Source organism: Cydia fagiglandana, chromosome 2, assembly GCF_963556715.1.
Source record: "Cydia fagiglandana chromosome 2, ilCydFagi1.1, whole genome shotgun sequence".
Taxonomy (NCBI): Eukaryota; Metazoa; Arthropoda; class Insecta; order Lepidoptera; family Tortricidae; genus Cydia; species Cydia fagiglandana.
This window is the reverse complement of record NC_085933.1, coordinates 5,087,514-5,107,604: the sequence shown is the minus strand read 5'-3', so window position 1 is coordinate 5,107,604 and position 20,091 is coordinate 5,087,514. Positions and strand designations below refer to the sequence as shown.

Here is a 20,091-nt window from a genome sequence, read left to right as displayed (position 1 = left end):
TAAAATGAGCCGTGGCAAAATGCCGGGACAACGCGAGGAAGGCGTAGATGAGCGGGTAAAAGATTTCTGTGCCGCATAAAATTTATATAAGCCCGAGTGAGTAGTTCTCGTGTGCCGGCGCTGTGACTCCCGTCCCGTGTCAAAGCCCGAGCTGCCTGCGCACCGATTCGAGCGCCTCACCTCTAGAACCTCGAGCCGGCGCTGCGATCGCGATAGATGGCATTCGGGTCGCGCGCCGTATCCGCACGGACGTACGTCTCAACAGTGCGTATTCACTTTATCGTTAGCAATATTTCATCGTTCGTTTTTTGTTCAAATCCTTTTCGTGTTCTGTCTTGACGCGAAATTGTTTAACAGATTTTTATTTTACAAATTGTTTTATTCTTTCATTGTAACGCTTTTTGTTGACGATGACGTAAAAACAGTGCCGGTGACAAGGGTGATGTGAATTGTGTTGTGTTGTGATTGAGATGTGCCTTGTGTAGTTTTCGTTAGGATGGGGTATGCGTCGGCTGGCACGGGGCGGGCGGCACACGAGGCGCTGCTGGCCCGACAGGACGCCGAGCTCCGGCTCATGGAGACGATGAAGAGGAGTCTCCAGGCCAAGATGAAGAGCGACCGGGAATATGCCCTCGCTCTCTCCGCGGCCGCTGCTCAGGGCCAGAAGATGGACAAATGCGAGGAACTTAACGGTACGATCTTTTCCTTTGTTGATTTCTGAAGCACTATGCAAAATTGGTCTCTAACGGTATGACAATAAGAACTTGAATTGCAGCTTTAAATATTCATTAAGCCCGAGTTAAAATAGCTGTTATTGCCAATTAACACTAATGGACACCGTGACAAAATAGCTGAACTAACACGTGAACGTTATATTTAAATTAGGAAGGAAATAAAGTTCCTTGTGAAAGTTTCTATCTACCTGACGTTCGTCACCCTGCCCGTCAAAGTTAGAAACTCGTGTAGAATGCAAAAAAGGCACATGATTTTTGTTGCCACAATTTATAGCAGCGGGCTTATATAGGTAAACGTAGATAGGAAAATATAGGGTACTTGTGCTAGTTTTCTTCCAGTGTCAGTTTCCGTCCACTTGACGAATTGAATGTAAACCTTCATTGCTTGCAATTTGGACGTATTGCATCCTTAATACCTAAACAATTTATCTATTCACAATTGACATAAACAATATATTTCGCAAGTAGCAAATATTATAATATTACCTATTTACTAATCCGACATGTGGACGGAAACTGACACCGGACGGTAAACTGACGCAATTATCCTACATATCTTTTTGTTCTTTCTTTAACTAAATATTATTTGATCATGTAATGTTTTCATCTACCCTCAACTGGCTTAAGGAGCTATTTGAGGGTAGATTTTGTTTACTTTTATTTAAATAGGCACCTAAAGATACAGGCTATAGGTATAGGTACACGAATTTCTCCGATTTATAGTTTTTTAAATTACTAATTCTTAGTTACAAAAGCAACGGCTTAGTGTTGCTCTTTTTCTACCACAGGTCCGAGATTAAAGAGTATTTTGTTCCCAGGCTCAGTGATAGCGTCAGCCTGGCGCACCATGACTGAAGAGTGGGAGAACACGAGCCGGCAGATCAAGGCCAACGCCGAGGCGCTGGAGGCGCGCGCGCTGGACCGGCTCGCCTCGCTCATGGTGGAGCGGCGGAAGGCCCGCAAGGTCTACCAGGAGGACCACGCCAAGATATCCTCGCAGTTCACACAGGTCAGTTCTCTGAGCCCTTAATTTGACAGCGTTCCGTGTGGCGAGCACACATTAAAAAAAATCTAAAAACGCATTAAATTTTTGTATTTCCAATTTTTTTTTTGCTAAAGAACCGATGGAACAGCCTAGGTGTAGATTCTATCTAAAAACCCACTTCAAAGTTCCTTTATTGTATGTATGTATATATATGTATATGTGTATGTATGTATATATGTATTTTATACGGATTTTTTTTAGCAGTCCTAATAATTGGGTAGGTAAAGTTTTTTGAAGATAGGCAAATTATATTTTTTGCCGATAGTATTCATTACAGCAATCACGGAAATGCAGCTCTTTTATTTTTATTTCATTTTATTGATTAAATATAATTTTTTAAATGATCGATATGACGTTTGTGAGGTGAAATGGCAGATTCGAGTAATTAATTCCTTGGCGCGTAGTAAATGGGACGAGATAGAAAAAAAATCGATGTCAACTGTCAGTGTCACTTAGCTCTCATTCCCGAAAAATAACGGACAAGCCTCATGTTACCTTGCGAATTGCTATTAATGTTATCATTGAGATTTTCGACGACCTCAGCACGACCCACGGACTTCTGATTCCCCACGACATCTGCGCGTATTTGGACAAAGATTGAATTTACTTTCGATAACTTGGCACTGCATAATTATTGGACAACGTTTTCTTCCCCACCCCTACACGACGGCCCCTGCGCTGACCCTTGGACAGAGTTTTGCAAGAAAAATAAGCGAGTTCATACGAGATTGCGAGCAGATTCTACAAATTTGAAATTATTATCATAACAGTGATAAGCACAATGCCGTTGAATTAGAGGAGCAATGGCCGTACAGGAGTACGTATCCGTGAAATACATAGGTACATAAAACTATCTTCACTTGTGTTTTGATTTTTATTATTAAATTGCCATGAGCTGTTAAGTTCGTAAACAAGAAATCGGTCTAATTTTTTCTAACAATTTCAACCATCTGTTAGTTTTGTGTGGTTATCCTCATTTTATGAATGTTGTTCTTATTTTCAGGTGGATGTAAACATTCATTGGCGGTATTATACTGATGGCTAATTAGAACCATTGAGCCATGACATACTTCCTTGCAGTGTTATTCGGCTAAGCCTCGAGCATCCTCTGAATCTGAAGGATATAATTATTTCCATAAAAAAGAGCAATCGAATTAGGACCAAGATATCCCGAGAATCTAAAGACATTTTATAAAAAATGCAATAAAATGAAAATGGGAGACTCTCTTATTTTAACAATGTTACAAGATCATGACAATGTTATGGTCTATACTTATTAAAATTTTAAAACCAACATGTCTTTATCTTTGACTTGAAAATGTACAAATGATTTGGGTTAAGTTTTATGAAATGCAACTTATGCTAAAAATCTATTATTATTATATGTCAAATTATCGTGAACTCGATGTTGCTTAAGGCGTATCCAGATTAGTCAATTTTTCGCCAATCTGATTAAATTGCCCGATCGAATCGGGACGTGCGGACGCAAACGCCAATTTGGCTCGCCGAATTCAACCGCCGATAATGACCGATAAAATGAGGTGCGGACACAAGAACACCAATTTGTGAGCCTAGTATTTTCGTTATGGGGCATTTATTCAATTTAAATGTCTCTAATATCACCATAAATCTAAAATTGGAGATTGACGCCAATTTCATTTCTGATCAAATCGACCGATTTTATCAGTCCCGTCTGGATACCGCTTTAGCACCGCGAAAGGGCGCTGCGCGGTGCGCCCGGATTGACGCATGCGCGTACCGTATGCTTAGTATCTATGGTAATATAATTTTAAAAAATATGCAAATAAAAGGCGGCAAAGTTTATTCGTTGTGCAATACTCAATAAGTTACCGCTTGTTATTTTAATACTCGTAATAAACAAAATGAGTTCAAGTGACGAAAACGACCTGGAATAGACGGCACACCACCTCATTTGAAAGCAGAAACAAACTTAATAATGAATAACTAGCTTCCTGCTAAGTCCAGGAACAAATACAACAGGACTTACGACATGCTCATGCTGTGGAAGGACACAAGAAGGACAGCCAAAACGCAAGAAACACCTATTCTGAAAATGGTTTTTAGCGTATTTCTGTGACCAAGTGAAAACTAAAAAGCCATCTACATTTAATATAAACTAAGAATATGCGTTGTTTTTTTAATTGTATTCGCGTCACTTTACCCCTATTAAATACGCTTTACTAAATTGAATTTGTTTTATTTCCTCACATAATTTGAGAATAGTGCTTACTATGTATACCTCAATGGAAGCAAAAATGTAGTATTTTTGCGAGTTGATACACTTGCTACTTGTGTATAGTGGCAAATGTATTAAACCCGCAATCAACACTAATCAATATGTAAACAGGCCCCAACGTGAAGCACATTTACCCTACAGACATACTTATCCATATTGACCATATTTGAACCTTTCAACTCTCTTCAAGGGCACGCCACACAGCGTGATCCTATATACTGTTGTAATGTTAATGCTTAAGGATAATAATTTGTGGATTTATAAAATAAAACGAAACGGAATTTACTGGATAACAAAAATGGATTAAAAAAAAAATTTTTTCAAACTATATCATGTTACATATCAAATGAAAGAGCTTATTGTAAGGATCTCAAATATATTTTTTTTATAATTTTTGAATAAACAGTTTAGAAGTAATTCAAGAAAATAGGCAAATAATGACCATTCCCCCCCCCCCCCTTATCTCCGAAACTACTAAGTCTAAAATTTTGAAAAAAATACATAAAATAGGTCTATACCTATAGATGACAGGAAAACTTATTAGAAATGTACAGTCAAGCGTGAGTCGGACTTAATTACTTAGTTTTTAATCCGACCCCTATGGATTTATAAAGAGATTTCACTCACGTTTCACATAAATATATTACATTATTTTGGATTTATATTATAAGTTTTCTAAAGTACAGTCGCCATCAGATATATTGGTGCAGCTAGGGTGCTCATAAATATCTGAACACGCCTCTATTATCAGGGCGTGCGTGTTCAGATATTGTGAACACCTTGCCGAGCCCATATAGGTATAATAGCCAATAACGACCTAGTTATAAGACTATTACAATCTTAATCATCATGTATGTATAATACAACAATCACGTTTATATAGTCCTCACAAACGTATAAGTTACCATTTTGGCCAATATATCTTCAAAGTTTGGCACCGAATCGCTGTTAAAGACTTTGGTGTGCTCAAATACGCTGAATTTGGAAAGTAACGTCTGTACTTCCTACAAGACGGTACGACGCACTTTTGAGTTCATCTCTGTAATATTCTATTTCCATTCGAACGTTTCCGGGATCGTCTCCATCTATTGTGTTGATACTGAGATCCAAAATGACTCGTGTAGCAGTCCAAGAGTCGTGGTGAAGGCGTTAATGAAAATGTTCTCCAAGAAGCAGTGCCAAGTAGTCGAAAGCAATCGTTATCATTATCAAAATATCCGTGTTGAGCGTGCTAGGGACGTTAAAAATACTTATTCTAGAAATCACACCGACATCCAATTACAAGAAAACACAAATGTTTCGTCCGACCATTATTTTCAAATTATTTGCAAGTTATTTTCCAAGAATGACACTGACAGTTGACATCGATTTTTTTTCTATCTCGTCCCATTTACTACGGCAAAGGAATTAATTACTCGAATCTGCCATTTCACTTCACAAACGTCATATCGATCATTTAAAAAATTATATTTAATAAATAAAATAATATAAAAATAAAAGAGCTGCATTTCCGTGATCGCTATAATGAATACTATCGGGAAAAAATATAATTTGCCTATCTTCAAAAAACTTTACCTACCCAATTGTCTTGCTTGAGTCACTTCTTCAATCGAATTCGAATCGATTGACGATCAATATTCTTTATTTGAAATCGCCTATCCAGCCATCATTCTCCAATTGCCTTGATTGCCAATTTAGTTTGACTGTGCGTGAAATTATATCGTCTGCAATTCAAAGGTGCGTAAAGGTCTAGAGATATTCACATTTGGCACGTTAACTGCTTAAAATTAAATTTGTGATATTTTTAACTATACAACTTACTCGTTTTGGCTTCTCACACTCAGAATACACATCATACAGGAGATCGACATCTATCATTATTCATTACACGGTCGTGTGGCCTGTAACAAAAAATTACCTACACTAACTTAATCTACAAGTTTACATTTAGAAATCTGAACGAGAGAAATTCTAACTAAAGCCATGAAAAACGATTACAAATACTAACTTTAGTTATTTAGCCAGTTCCTTTGTTAACCTAATGGTTCGTGAGTAAACTGCCTTTGTCAACGTGCCCACACACCTTCGAATCAAAACAATAAACTTTCGAACGACACACGACTATGACGACTAATGTCGTAAGCCGATAAACTTATCACCGTGTCGGATCACGTCTAGCTGTCGATAAGTAACTGACTCACCCACTTACGGGTTGCGGTATAAAACCGCTCGTAAATATTTTGTAATTGACAAAGGCTTTTAGCCGTAAAGTTTGTCAACAACTTTACTGTTTCCATGGCTCTCCGTTTTGTTTATTTTTTCGTGTTTTTAGCTTCACAAGTCACGTTCATGTTGCTCAGCACATTCAAGATAGGGCATTTTAAAATAAGGTCATGAAATTTTAAGCAACTGCTTACCTTTGATCAATTGTCCCTTTCTAACAACAAAAATGTCAATATGACGGATAGGGACAAACGATTATCAAGGACTTGTTGGACTTGACAATTTAGTGTTTATGTTATGAATAACGCCAAAATATCATTAAAACATAATTCTTCTAGCCTTTTCCTTATCCCCATTATCCATTATTCCATATGTGCCGATTAAAATGAAAGGATCATTTTAAATATATTAGGTAAATACCTAAAGGATAGATCCGATAGATATCCTTTAAAAGCTTTTCTAATTAAGCATGATGTATAAGAACTTAATTTATTTAACTTCATGAAACTAAAATCTCTATTGTATATTTCTGTTCTCCGCTCTGTCTCGGAGAGGTCTCGGATGTTGTTGTAATCATACTGCTCTTGCTACATTTGAATGAATGTGTTAAGTGTTGGACCGTTACGACCGGTCGGGGCTATGGTCGGGGTAGACGCTTAGCACTGTAATTGAAATGCTGTATGCACATTCGAGTCTCATTGGCGCATACGTGGTTTTATAAAGCACGGGAACTCTCTCCCGCCTTGCTTCCTATCGTCGATCTAGTTGCAGCACCCTGTTCGCTGTACATAATTAGGTCTGAGGCTAAACTATGTCGAGGTCAATTTCATCAGCTGTTAAATAGGATTTTCCAACCTGTTTATAATATAACCGTATTTTTGTGTAGGCTAAGCGATCGCATTCGATCCAGAGAATGATTTATGACGGTAAACGACGCGAGCTAAATTAGCGGACTTGGTCATCTGTTGATGATTGAACGATTAAATGCACTAGATATCAAGAACAGTGACACGGATTGTGTTTTGCAGTCGGTGGACCTTATGCCTTTTGTAATAAGGTCCACCGATGTACATTGTACAGTTAGGAGTGTTGTTGTTTGTACCTAGCGTACATTGAAATAAAACCGGGCAAGTGCGAGTCGGACTCGCGCACGAAGGGTTCCGTACCATAATGCAAAAAAAAAACAAAAAAAAGCAAAAAAATAAAACGGTCACCCATCCAAGTACTGACCACTCCCGACGTTGCTTAACTTTGGTCAAAAATCACGTTTGTTGTATGGGAGCCCCATTTAAATCTTTATTTTATTCTGTTTTTAGTATTTGTTGTTATAGCGGCAACAGAAATACATCATCTGTGAAAATTTCAACTGTCTAGCTATCACGGTTCGTGAGATACAGCCTGGTGACAGACGGACGGACGGACGGACGGACGGACGGACGGACAGCGAAGTCTTAGTAATAGGGTCCCGTTTTACCCTTTGGGTCCGGAACCCTAAAAATGTCACTTTATACATAAGTTAACTCGAACACATTTACTAAGATCGATTTCATATGTATAACTCAGATGGGTCTCCAAACTTTTTTACCTGAGGGCCATACTGCGCCTCAGAAATTTTCGTGCGGGCCACCATCGGTTTTTGCACCGGGGAAGGGTGTCTGGTTGCTGCTGTTAGGAACAGTTCCACTCTCAATGAATGTTGAACCAATATATAATCTACATAGGCAATTTATTATGTTCTGTTTTTTAGGGTTCCGTACCCAAAGGGTAAAACGGGACCCTATTACTAAGACTTCGCTGTCCGTCCGTCCGTCCGTCCGTACGTCCGTCTGTCACCAGGCTGTATCTCACGAACCGTGATAGCTAGACAGTTGAAATTTTCACAGATGATGTATTTCTGTTGCCGCTATAACAACAAATACTAAAAACAGAATAGGCATAGCTATTCAGCGTGGGAATGTAGCCAGCCTTATGGGCACACTTCCGCAGGGGACAGATCTGGGGGATCTAAGGTAGGTGGGTAAGTTTTATTTATTTATTTTATTAGTTTTAGTTTTAATTTATTTAGTCTATACTTAATTTTAATAATAGTTTGTATAAGTTTTGTTATTGAATAAATTTTTAATCCAAAACAGAATAAAATAAAGATTTAAATGGGGCTCCCATACAACAAACGTGATTTTTGACCGAAGTTAAGCAACGTCGGGCGGGGTCAGTACTTGGATGGGTGACCGTTTTTTTTTTTGTTTTTTTATTGTTTATTTTTTGCATTATGGTACGGAACCCTTCGTGCGCGAGTCCGACTCGCACTTGCCCGGTTTTAATTGTTACTTGGGTTACTTAATAGTAGGAAGAGTTTCTAACAAATGGAGTTCCTGTCTACATACTTTAATTATTTCACAACATAGTGTCCTGAACATTATTCTTACATTACGATAAGAGATTCAAGCATGTAGGTATATCGTGTATCATAGTATCACAGCGAATCGCAAGGTTATAATTCCCGGTCTGCTCGCTAATCGGGCTTATTGCCAATTTTTTGGCAGCGTGGTGTAAGTAGAAATGCTTTTATAACGGGATTTGCTCATCAAACTCTCATCATGCGTTTGTAATTTGAATCTTATTCTGCCCCGTGAAAGGTTGTTTTTTCAGTTACAAAATAAATCCTACTTATACGATATTGTAACGTTTGCATTAGCTCCTGAAATCGCGACGCTGCCCTAGTATTCCGAATGCTCATTTGTAATATTAATATTATACAACAAACGTTGGCTCTGTAATATTTACATGTTTTAAGTTGTTCCAGTCTCTAACAGCGTTTATTGTGCGGTACATCGTTTGTTTGAAGGTGGTTTTACGATCTCGCTCTACGAAGGTATACCATAAAGGTTCGTACCTACTTACTATGTATACCTACTTGTAAACTGGACAAAATATTGAGTAAAGTATTTTTGAATAATCTGGCGCCGGTCATTTAACTCTAGGTTTCTTTTAAATTCTCCATTAGAATTGTCATCGAGTGTACCGGGCACCGGGTTGATGTAGAGTCATTTGTATGGAGGGAATGCACTTCGGTTAATGAATGACTGACATTAGAGTCCGCAGTAACGACCTCCTGGAATGCGTGGGCCTATCCCCGTAGAATGACAATGGCTGCAGGTCACTGTCTGGTTCAACATGAAAATTTAGCGTGACACGCGTAGCTTAGATGTTAGAGAACAAAGGAATACTTATCTAAGTACTCGTAAAGCTGCACGGTTTCGAGTAAGAGATGGTTGGTTTTAGATAAAAACCACCGACCACTATACTTTGTGTAAACCAATTACAAGCCAAGTTTACCGTAATATCCTAAAAAGGAAAGCTTAGCTGAGATTGATCGGTAAACAAAGCTGCCCAGACATAACTGCATCGCAACAGAGTTTAAAAATATCCCGTCTTGCCGGCGCTCTCGCTCAGGTATGCTAGGTGTTCACGAGCCAGAAAAGGACACAGGACACGCTATGATCTCCGTAAATGAGTCGGATAAAGTGCCGGGATTGGCTGCAGCACCTGTCACCGTTCATTGGCCTGCGCCCGGCGCGTGCACCGACGTCTTACATGTTTTTATTGCAGTGCCATTATTTCCACTAGCTTTTTGTTGACAAATTTATCCTAGACTTCCGAAGTTGAATATAACTTATACATACTCTTGCCCAGTAATCTACTATCTTGTATAAAACGTATTTAAACTATGGACCGAACATCTAAACATTCTAAACTTCTAAAGTAACGAAATACCTACCCACAATCAACATAAATATAACATGATTTCCGGCTCTACATTTCTTTACCTTTACATGTTTTCAGACTTTTCATTAAAAATGTATTGATTCAAGACTCAACTAAGTAATGTTTATAATTGTCCAGGCCGTAATACGTATACCTTAAGTGCGATTTGCTCACCGAAATCAGCATTTGGTGACATTTGGACAATTTGGATCTGACAATGACAACATTGATAACTATAAAATGAACAACGGAATTCTTTCATAATTAAACACTTCCTTCAATCCATGTTTGGGCTAATTATATGTAAGTGTAATACTAAGAGCGAGCATAACCAATCTACAGTTTGTCGTTATGTTTAGTCAGTTGTTTTTATTAAAGATTATCGCGTGAATTTTATCTAATTCTGTACCTTTTTTTTTTTTTTTTTGTAGGGGGGAAAATGCATTCCGCATACCACCCGGGTGCGGGGGGTGACCCGAGTGGTTATGTGGGACTCCCGTCTAGGCTAATGAGGCCCACGGTATACCCACGTATATCCACGGTATATCCTTCGCAAATGCCCGAAGGCCCTTCACGCTAGGCGCGCCAGATGGTTCGACGCGCCTTCCTCCTCCGCCTCCGTTCTGCACTGTAGCGGACCCCCCCGAGCCCGCCACAAGGAAGCTACGGGCGCCAGAAAGTTCTCCGGTGCCCGGCGACAGATCAGGTCTATGGGTCTGTCGCAAAACCACAATTCGGCTGCAGAGGACAGGGAGAACGGCACATCGTAACACCGACACTCCTCTTCCTCTGCAGCCCCACCAACGCCGCTACAGCGGAACGGCACCGCCAAGTTCGCAGGGGATAGGGCGAGTGGCGATCGTAATACCATCACGCCTCTTCCCCTGCGATGCCACCTCGGCCGCCGAGGATAGGGAGAACGGCTCACCGCAATACCGACACTCCTCTTCCTCGACGGTCCACCTCCAACGCGTCACAAGCGGGCTTAACAAGCCCACTTGGAGCGTCCTCCTCGGGCCAGCCCGACCGTCAAACAGGCCGGCCCTGGTTGCCGCTTCGCTTCACCGTGGGTGAACAAGCCACGATTACTAAGCCCCTCCACCACGACAAGGTGAGCAACCCGCGGGGGGATCTAATTCTGTACCTAGGTGATCATTTAGATATTTGCTAATTTAAGATCGACGTCTGTAAATACTCTAAAATACTCTAATTAATCATACATAAAGATCGGCTACATATTATTACTTATGAAATACACGCGCAACGCGACTGGATTTCCCCTCGCCCAACTTTCAAGCAGTCTTCGCGCATGACTTAAAAGTGATGCGAAATACTTGACTCATAAGTAATAACGTCAGCAAACATTCTAACTATGAAGTTAAATCTGCATCGATAGTGTAGTTTGACGAATAGATAGGTAGGATCTTTTCGTAAGGTTGCTTCAGATGCCCGTGCAAACTGTTCAGAAATGTGGTGGCTCCGTCGACCCAGGGGACGAGGCAATGATTTTCACGTTTCACTATTGGTATGATCTTGGCGGGTATTACATCGGCCGCCGATAAATAGATAACACTAATGTTATTGTATCAGTCAATGTTCTTGTTTCCGAGTAGTTGCAGCGGATGTGGCCCAGTTGCTCCGGTTGCGGAGATCGAGTAACCCATCCGTGGTCGAGAGATGTGGGATCTAGGCCGATTGTCTCGACTTCCCTATTTCTGGGAAGCTACTACACTTGTGTGCCCATTTCAGATTATGATAAGTTTTTCATTTCTTGGCCATTTGGCTGCTGTGGACATCATCAATTGCGAATCAATTTAAACCCTAGAATGGATTGCCACCATTAATAAGTACTTAGCTAGACCATTGTAATCGTCCATTAGGCTTCGCTCAGCGCCCGAATGTATAAAGATATGCGAACATTGAACCTATATTGATCCGTAATCCGTAGATATTATTCTCATCATTCGAATGTCTTTTATTTTAAAACTATGTAATTTCTTTGATTGATTCAGTCAGTGACACTTCCCTCAATTTTTAGTGACCTCAAACACGGACCTTCATTGATTTGCGATGAATCATGTAAGGCTAAAGTAGATTTTCACAATACCTTGACGCATGGCTCCTCTCACGTTTCTATTACGTCAAGGATTGAATTTCAAAACAATAATGAGAAAACATTTTTAAAGATATATAGTCGGATAATCGTTATGAAGGTACTAATATTTACTTTCTGTTTCTAAAAGAAAAATGAACCAAGGCCTTGTTAAGTTAATACAATAATTAAACTAAAACAATCATAAAAGTTGAGTATTAAACCGCAAATTACATTGTAAGTTTATGAGCTGGATTCATTTCTGTTCATCCATGTAGGCCGACTGAGATCAGAGAAGCAACTAGGCCAAGCTGCCGGTTTCAAATGAGTCCTCCTATTTCTGTAAATGAATAGGCGATTGTATACTTTATTTTCTGTACCTATACTTTTGAAGACAGCATTTTTTAAATTGAAATTGAGTGTTTGTATTTAGCTGCTAGTTCTGTAAAATATTTTCCTCACTAATATAATATAAGTACATAACTAAATAGACTGCGATCGATCGTCGAGAAAAGAATCGAAATAACATAGACCTCTAATTTCTCAGCCTTTGGTTTAATTCAAATACTTACTACAAAATTCATAAATCCATCATAAAATGGGCCGACAAAATGTTGTAGGTATTAGGTACTGTGTTTGACACATTATTGATTGGATTTGAATTTGGCAAACAGCCACGTGTTTCTGCGACACGACATTGCATTATTTTAGTACTCTATCTTGATAAAAACTAACTAACCGATATATTTATCGTGAACGTTCTCGTCTCGTTACCTTGGGCCTTCGTTTCAGTTCCTCATTTGCTGGTAGACTTTCGTTGCAAATTCGAGAAGGCTATAGAATACAAACATAATGCTTGACTTGCAAAATTATGTGTGAACGTATGTGTGAACGCTTAGGTACTTATGTAAAACGTCATATTTTTGCATTTCGCTTAAAAAGGACAAGTCGCCCAGCGCCCACATGTGAAGTGGGCGACCACAGTCTCGGAGAGTCTGTTTTATGGTTGACTTGACACCGATAGTTAATGGTCCCTCTTCCTCTAGTCCTCCTGTCCTTTGCCTGCATGGGCTGCATGGTTAAAAAGAGATATCAGCTGATATAAAGTTACACAGCCAGCTTGCCTGGTTCGATGCGACGTCTCATTGTTATTGCGCAAGATCGAACCGTCTCATTAGTGGGCCGGCCGCGCGGGGAAAGTGAAATCAGTCGATGAGTGAAAGTCTCCCATCGCCGTTATCTAATTTTGATAGTTCGGCAACAGGTTGACGTGACGTCATACCTGTTCGGGTTGCGGATGTTACACCGATTAACTAACGTCGAGGATAGTCTTGACATTGAAAGTTTCCAACTAAATGGCCGTGGTTATTTTGTCTTTGTAGTCAAGAGCAAATTGTGCAAAAATAATAAATTTGACTTTTAACTGGTGCCCTTGCTATATGCTATCTAAGCAAGTACCTACTTTGCAAAATGCTCATAGCTAAAATGTATAGGTATATTATAATAGTTTTTGCACGTGTCAAAAACAAAAAATCAGAGACAGACAATCAAAAAGTTATCATCATGAAAAGACATCGATCCAGTTTATTTCACTTAGAAATTGGAAAAAATTAAATCTGCTAATGGTCGGTAATGCATCAGAATCTGAAACCTTAATTTATTTTGAGGACTAGACAGTTAGCTAATACTGGGAGTAGCCCTAAAGCACAATAACTGCAGCAATCTTAACTTTCTGTAAGGCAAAAGTATCTGATAGCTTAGTTAAAATAAAATTTAAGTAAGTACCTACTACAAAGAAAAAATTGGACCTTGTAAATTTTTTTTGCTAATGAAAAACGTAACATAATAAGTAAAATCCAGCAAAATACAACTCCTCAATAATAAATTATGCATTGCAATTGAATGCATACATAAGTTTATCGTGAACAAAGAGGCTTTATCTACCACATTCCGAGCACCAAACGGTTATCCGTCAGGAATTCCTTTTACCACAGCAAATATCAAGGCTGCATCTGACGAGATAACAGTGCAACACAAGTGTGCTTGTTTCATAGATAATGATTAATTTTGAGAATTTCAAATATAAAACATTATTTAACATAATAATGTTACGATGTAATCGGTTATGACTGGATATAAAATATTAAATTAATAGGTTAAGATTACTTTTATGCAAGACAGAAAATTTAACCACAAAAAATATGTCAAATTTCACAACTCTGCGTTTAAGAAAAAAGACATTGTTATTTTACTATTAATTGTATCAGAGTACCATGAGTGTTTAAAATATCTTAGGACATTCTGATTTTGCGAGGTTTATTAATAATACATACCAGTAGTATTGACAATCTATTAATATCAGAGTTCACGGGCACATCACAATTCACAGAACACAATCCACTACACTGCCGCTGTTCATTATATGCAGATATTCTTCCTTAACGTTTGCCTTAGCTTTTCGATGAAAGACATTTTCATGTCCTTCACGACATCTAATAACCTGCTTTCTTCTTTTCTTAGATCAGTGACTAATAGTTTGATCGTTCCTGAATTCTGGTGGACTGTCACGGTGCAGTTGACTCCCACCATTTGTATTTCGCCTTCGTTCTTATCAGCCTCCACATTATTGTTGTTTCCTATAATCCGTAGTCGTGTTTTGTTCTCGTGTATTTTGATCGTCAAATTGTTCCCCGTTACCGAATATTTCTTCATTGTGGTTGTTTCAGATGAGATTGAGCAAATGAGCGATCGTTGGTGGCTGTAGCTGTTTTATTTGAGATTGTTTCTTCGAGACGGCAAATCCAGTTAGCAGTTCTTCCCCGAGTTCATTTTTTTATCAATGTTATCATATTTACGAAGTCCGCAGACCTCGTGCTCCATTGCGGATTCTTGAGATGAGAGGCCATTTATGTTTCGTCATAAAATCCATATTTTGGCCATAAAAGTAACGCGCATTGTTATAAATTATATATTTATAATCTGGTAATGTGTGTTTAATATACTGTTAATATAGCAGGTAGCCAACAAGCCTTATTTAATTGTGTGTTACGTTAAGCGACGAATGTAATATAATATTCATAATTGATATGTATTATACCTACTTGCTATGTCTGCAAGTAGTCGGGGCTTTACTCGATTCTGATTTCTTGGAAAGTCGATTAACAAAATGTTTTTGTTAAAACGCGTTTAGGTCATAATTATAGGTAGGTAGGTTTGTAAATGGCATGTCTGTCAACGCAGCTGCTACTAATATAATTTCGCAACCACGCGGTTTGTAATATATTAAATTGAATATATGAGTAGGTTAAATAAAATAGATACGTTAATTGAGTAGTAAATAATATAATTAGTATAATAAAATATCAGATCCTTGATTTTCCTCTATCTTAGCCGTCTAAACTATTCTAACTCTGTTCCGGCAAGTCGGCCATATATATTCACTTATGCCGCCCACTTTTAAAGCGATTGATCCAAACTTCCCAGAAATGAGACCGTGAAGCAATTTGCAGGTTTTATCGATCGATCGTTAATGTATTCCGTTTCGTCTTCGGTGATATGCAGTCAATTTGCTTAAGGTCTGTACTCACTACAAAAGAATCGTCTGACAACTGTCCCAAAGATTGTTGATATATACTCAAATTACAGATCGTCATATCAGTTGATACCTAATGTTCCACGTCCGGGCAGTGTCAATGTTCCACGTCCATGGCTTTCCTTGCCTTAAGGCATATTATATTGCCCCTTCGATGGGGCAGAGGGCATTTGCAGTGGCTTTTCATGCCGATGGGTTTTGTTTGAGATTCTTGCGTGATTCTACTCCAGACTTCCCAGGTGGAAAAGAAATTCTATGAATATGTCATTACGATAAATGTTAACGGTGAGATCGGTAACAAATTGTGTAGTGGACACTCACCTTTACTCGGACTTTGAGGTGCCGCAAGCCGCTGTTTACTTATTTTGATGCAACCGAACTCGCGCCGCCGACGGTCGCTCGTTAGAGCTTCTTCCAGACCTGTTATTTGCGTCTGACCGCCTCTCTCGTCCATAATTCTGTAAAACTCTTATCTCACTCCGTCTTGTACTATTAAAAGCGACCTTGTTTTGAGTTCAATAACGTTTATGTTTGGATGCAGCATAGTTGTAAAATGCGAGATGGATAAAGCATCAGCTGCTGTACGTGTAGCTTTACTTGAATTTGCCGCTTTTATGTTACCTTAAATTATCCTTTGTATTGCAGCTGATTATAAAGATTGGTTACCGCTACGCTACAATAACGTTCATGTAGGTAGTGATCTATATTTTGACGGGGCATTTCGAAAGTTTGGGTTTTGGACTCTGAGTTTGGGTTTTGAAAATGACACAAATATAAAATAAAGGGAGGTTGTCTTTCTTGTGGAAGTGACAATTCTTGATAATGATAAATTATGTAATTATCAGCATAGATTTACATATGTTTTAGTTACCTTGTGAGGATATGTTAATAGATTTCTTTTTCAATGAACACCTGCGCCATGCACGTACGAATTCCAGTAAAAATAATAAAACAACCCATTTAATACATACAATGAAATAAAATTTTAATTGGTTGTTATAACCAAATTGATTCTCAATCATTACAACCAGCACTAAATCATCAGTAATCATAACAACACCATTATAGCCGCACAAATGCCACGTCCACATATCTAAGGCCATATGTCTAATCAGCGCTAGTCGCACGGAATTAATCGTGAGCGTGACAACAGAAATAGACATTAGCGGGCATTCGTCGGCTCGTCCTCGCGGTAGCCTTCCTAAACATTCTTCTAGAATATTAAACGAGACCTAGTTTTAAGCGGTTTTCACTCGGATCTGGTGATAGGACGGATAAGCGCCAAAAGTATAAATAATAAATACGCTTTTACACAAAAAAAAAAAAACAATAGTTAGTTAACTACTGTCGCAATCCGAATATCTCTAAAAATTTATTGATAGACAAAGTAATAGTCATAGAACTTAAGAAGAACTACAGAAGACTACTTTGGTTTTTTTTTTACGTTTTACGCTTAATTCGTTGAGATACGTCATCGCCTATTAAGTCACTTTAGACCGGTTATACGAATAGGTACGTTTCAATAAAAGGTAACAATTTATTATTTATATGCATGATATCAAAGGTATATCATGTTGCTTACATTATGTTGTTTTTATTATCAGGTAATAGGTAGGTACATTAGAATTGATAGCTATTTGTATTTTGTAATAGCGTGTTTTTCGTTTAATTTTTGAAGTGAAAACTTTTGCAGTGAAGTGGGACTCCGGGACTCCCGGAGTGCAACCCGTTGTTTATTTTTTTGTTGAAGTTCAACTGTGAACACCCCCAACTACATATAAGTACCTACACAAATGCTTTACACATCTTACTTAATTTAATTCAGAATTCTAAAGATGTAACCTAATTAGTTTAGGAAGTAAGCAGCCTAATAAGAGTTGTCTGCCTGCACTAATTATCAGGACCAAAATTTTTTGGATGCTAGTTACGGTGCTAGTTTTAGGACGACTGAATTAAATAAGGTTTGTGGAGCAGTTTCTGCTTACTACAGCCGTCGCTGTGCATGTTTACCACCATCAATAAAAAAAACTTGTCTATTCTGTGCCCTGGCTCTTGGCCGAGGCGGTGCGTTTCTCGGAACGCGATGTCGCACTGCTCTAAATAGTTCGTTGCACTGTTCGGCCGCTATAAACAACTTGTATGGACATAAATTGCGGTAAGGAGACGCTAAAGAATACCAGTAGATAGGTGCGTACGATGAACTATGGGCTGAAACGCTAAAAAAGAGGACATTTGAAGTTTTTTGACTGGACTAAGTTTTAGCCCATAGTGATAGTGCGATGTTGAATTTATAGAGTTTTTAATTCCCAATTCCCAACGGTGTTGGCTGCTAGTTATAACTTATTTGTATGATCAAACAGAAGTACTTACCTTCATCCGAAAGATGATGAAAACACGTAATAGGAACTATTATTAAATGTCAATGTCAGAATCTTTTGTTTGTTACGGTATGATGATGACTTCATTGTTGATCGGAAATATGAATGAGGTTAATTTTACGTTAATATTGCAGAACTCCCCTGTAATGTTGTTTCTAAGGAAGGAAGTTTTCTGTTATTTCTGTAATTCATCTTAAGGAAGAATTTTGTCCAATTGTAGTTTAAAGTTCAAAGTGTCATTCAAAGCTTTGCTGCTGAAAGTTACCTATATTTTCACTAAACAGCAAGTGTTAATTATTAAGAAAACCACTGTGTTGAAAGAGGCTTTTATGTAAAATGTAAGGTTGAAATAACTCTCTGTAGTGCAAGTGTTTGAGGCAATTTCTTTAAATTACATCCTCCATTGGTCTATAAAGAGTGCGGCGCAAAGATTACAGGCACTGGACGGAAACGTGCGGCAAAGATTGGGCACTAAATAACTAGCTAGTGACCAGAACGTACCGACGTCAGATATTTAGTAACGACCCGAATTACATGAATTGCACACAATAGTTATTTCTAGTATGTACATCGAGCAAGTGTGATGAAAAAATAGTTTGGCGCAAGACTCACGGTGCGATTCGGGAAATGAATTAGAGATTAACTAGATACGATATAGTAAAGATATGTGACGTTCCACTGCAAAAGGTACCCTATGGCGGCTGGCGCCGCGAGTCGGGAAATGAATTAGAGATTCACTAGATATGAAATAGTGAAGGTATGTGACATTCCACGGAAAAAGGTACCTTATGATGGCCGGTGCTTACGTCGCATAGCGCCGCAATAATATAAAAATTTTACCTTCCAATAAAATTATTATTATGTTTCCTATCCACATCGGATATCTTCATTGAGAGAGTAACGCGATCGTTGACCAATGATGCCGCTAGCGTCTATGTAGTCGCTCCGCCCCACGCCGTGACGTAGTTCCGCTTCCACTTCCTGCGAACCGTTGCTCGCTTCCCGCCACTCGCCACCGCCATGTCATTGTTGAGGAGAAGTACCGTCGGCATAAAAGTAGCCTAGTAGCCTGCCAGGAAGGCATTACTCAGATATCCGATGTGGATAGGAAACATAATAATAATTTTATTGGAAGGTAAAATTTTTATATTATGTGTTCCGTACTCCACATCGGATATCTTCATTGAGACCTGTTTATTATCTCCTGGTGGCGAGTTAGCGGGCGCGCAAGCGATAGGGCTACACCTACTGTCATAGAACTCAGAGAACGAATAAATATGTATACACCATATTGCAACCCATGAAATCACAGTGACTCGTTATAATGTGAATTACAGGAAATTGAGAATTGAAATTGTAATCTCAGGTTCGAAACTGGTTTAAGAGAATTCTCATTCGAAATCGCATCCGATCCGCAGAATCTCGGCGAGTCATGTTCCCAATTAACATAAGCGAAAATATCGCTAAGTGAATAGCTTTCCAGCCAATTTAGTTATTAAGTACATCGTGGATCAAAAGCAATCGTAGGCGAGGCCGGCTTGGATGAGACTGTGGCTGAAAGAAATAAGCGAAGTGTCCCCTAACATTTTGTGTAATTCTCGCAAGGTGACGTACCCAGACTACCTACTTATACTGGGTCTATACTTTATTCCGGAGCTTCTAAGAGTCCAGTCGGTAAGACACGTTATCTGGTTTAGAGCCGAATTACGGACACAAAATAATAGCGTTAAAGTTATCTATGTAATTGCCCGGGCTACAGTGTAGTAGAGTAAGGTCATTGACCCTGCTGCCTGATGCTAACAGCAAAAGTGCGGCAGCTATTCTATCGTACTTCTTCTAACGTACCTAACTTTGTAGGGCTATTTAAATTAGGGCAAGTAGATGTCTCGCGTCCCAAGCTGGTGCTTTGGGAGGCGCTGGTCTCGCTATTAATGGCGTTGGAAGAAGGCATAGTGTCCGATAGTGGTTCATACACAGCACTTGTGAGAGGCTTATGAACGAGTAT

General features: G+C 38.9%; 1 protein-coding gene across 2 annotated transcripts in view; it reads left to right on the top strand.

Annotated features, from left to right (window-relative positions):
- The first annotated feature begins 229 nt into the window (after window positions 1-229).
- LOC134674495 (tyrosine-protein kinase Fer) overlaps window positions 230-20,091 on the top strand; it is a 69,037-nt gene continuing 49,175 nt past the window's right edge. The window contains exons 1-2 of one of the 2 annotated variants that reach the window (XM_063532600.1): window positions 230-692; window positions 1,553-1,743. In XM_063532600.1, the coding sequence (XP_063388670.1) occupies window positions 497-692; window positions 1,553-1,743 (387 nt within the window). In that variant the 5' untranslated portion in view covers window positions 230-496. The remainder of the gene's footprint in view (window positions 693-1,552; window positions 1,744-20,091) is intronic. The other variant, XM_063532608.1, reaches the window with a different exon arrangement.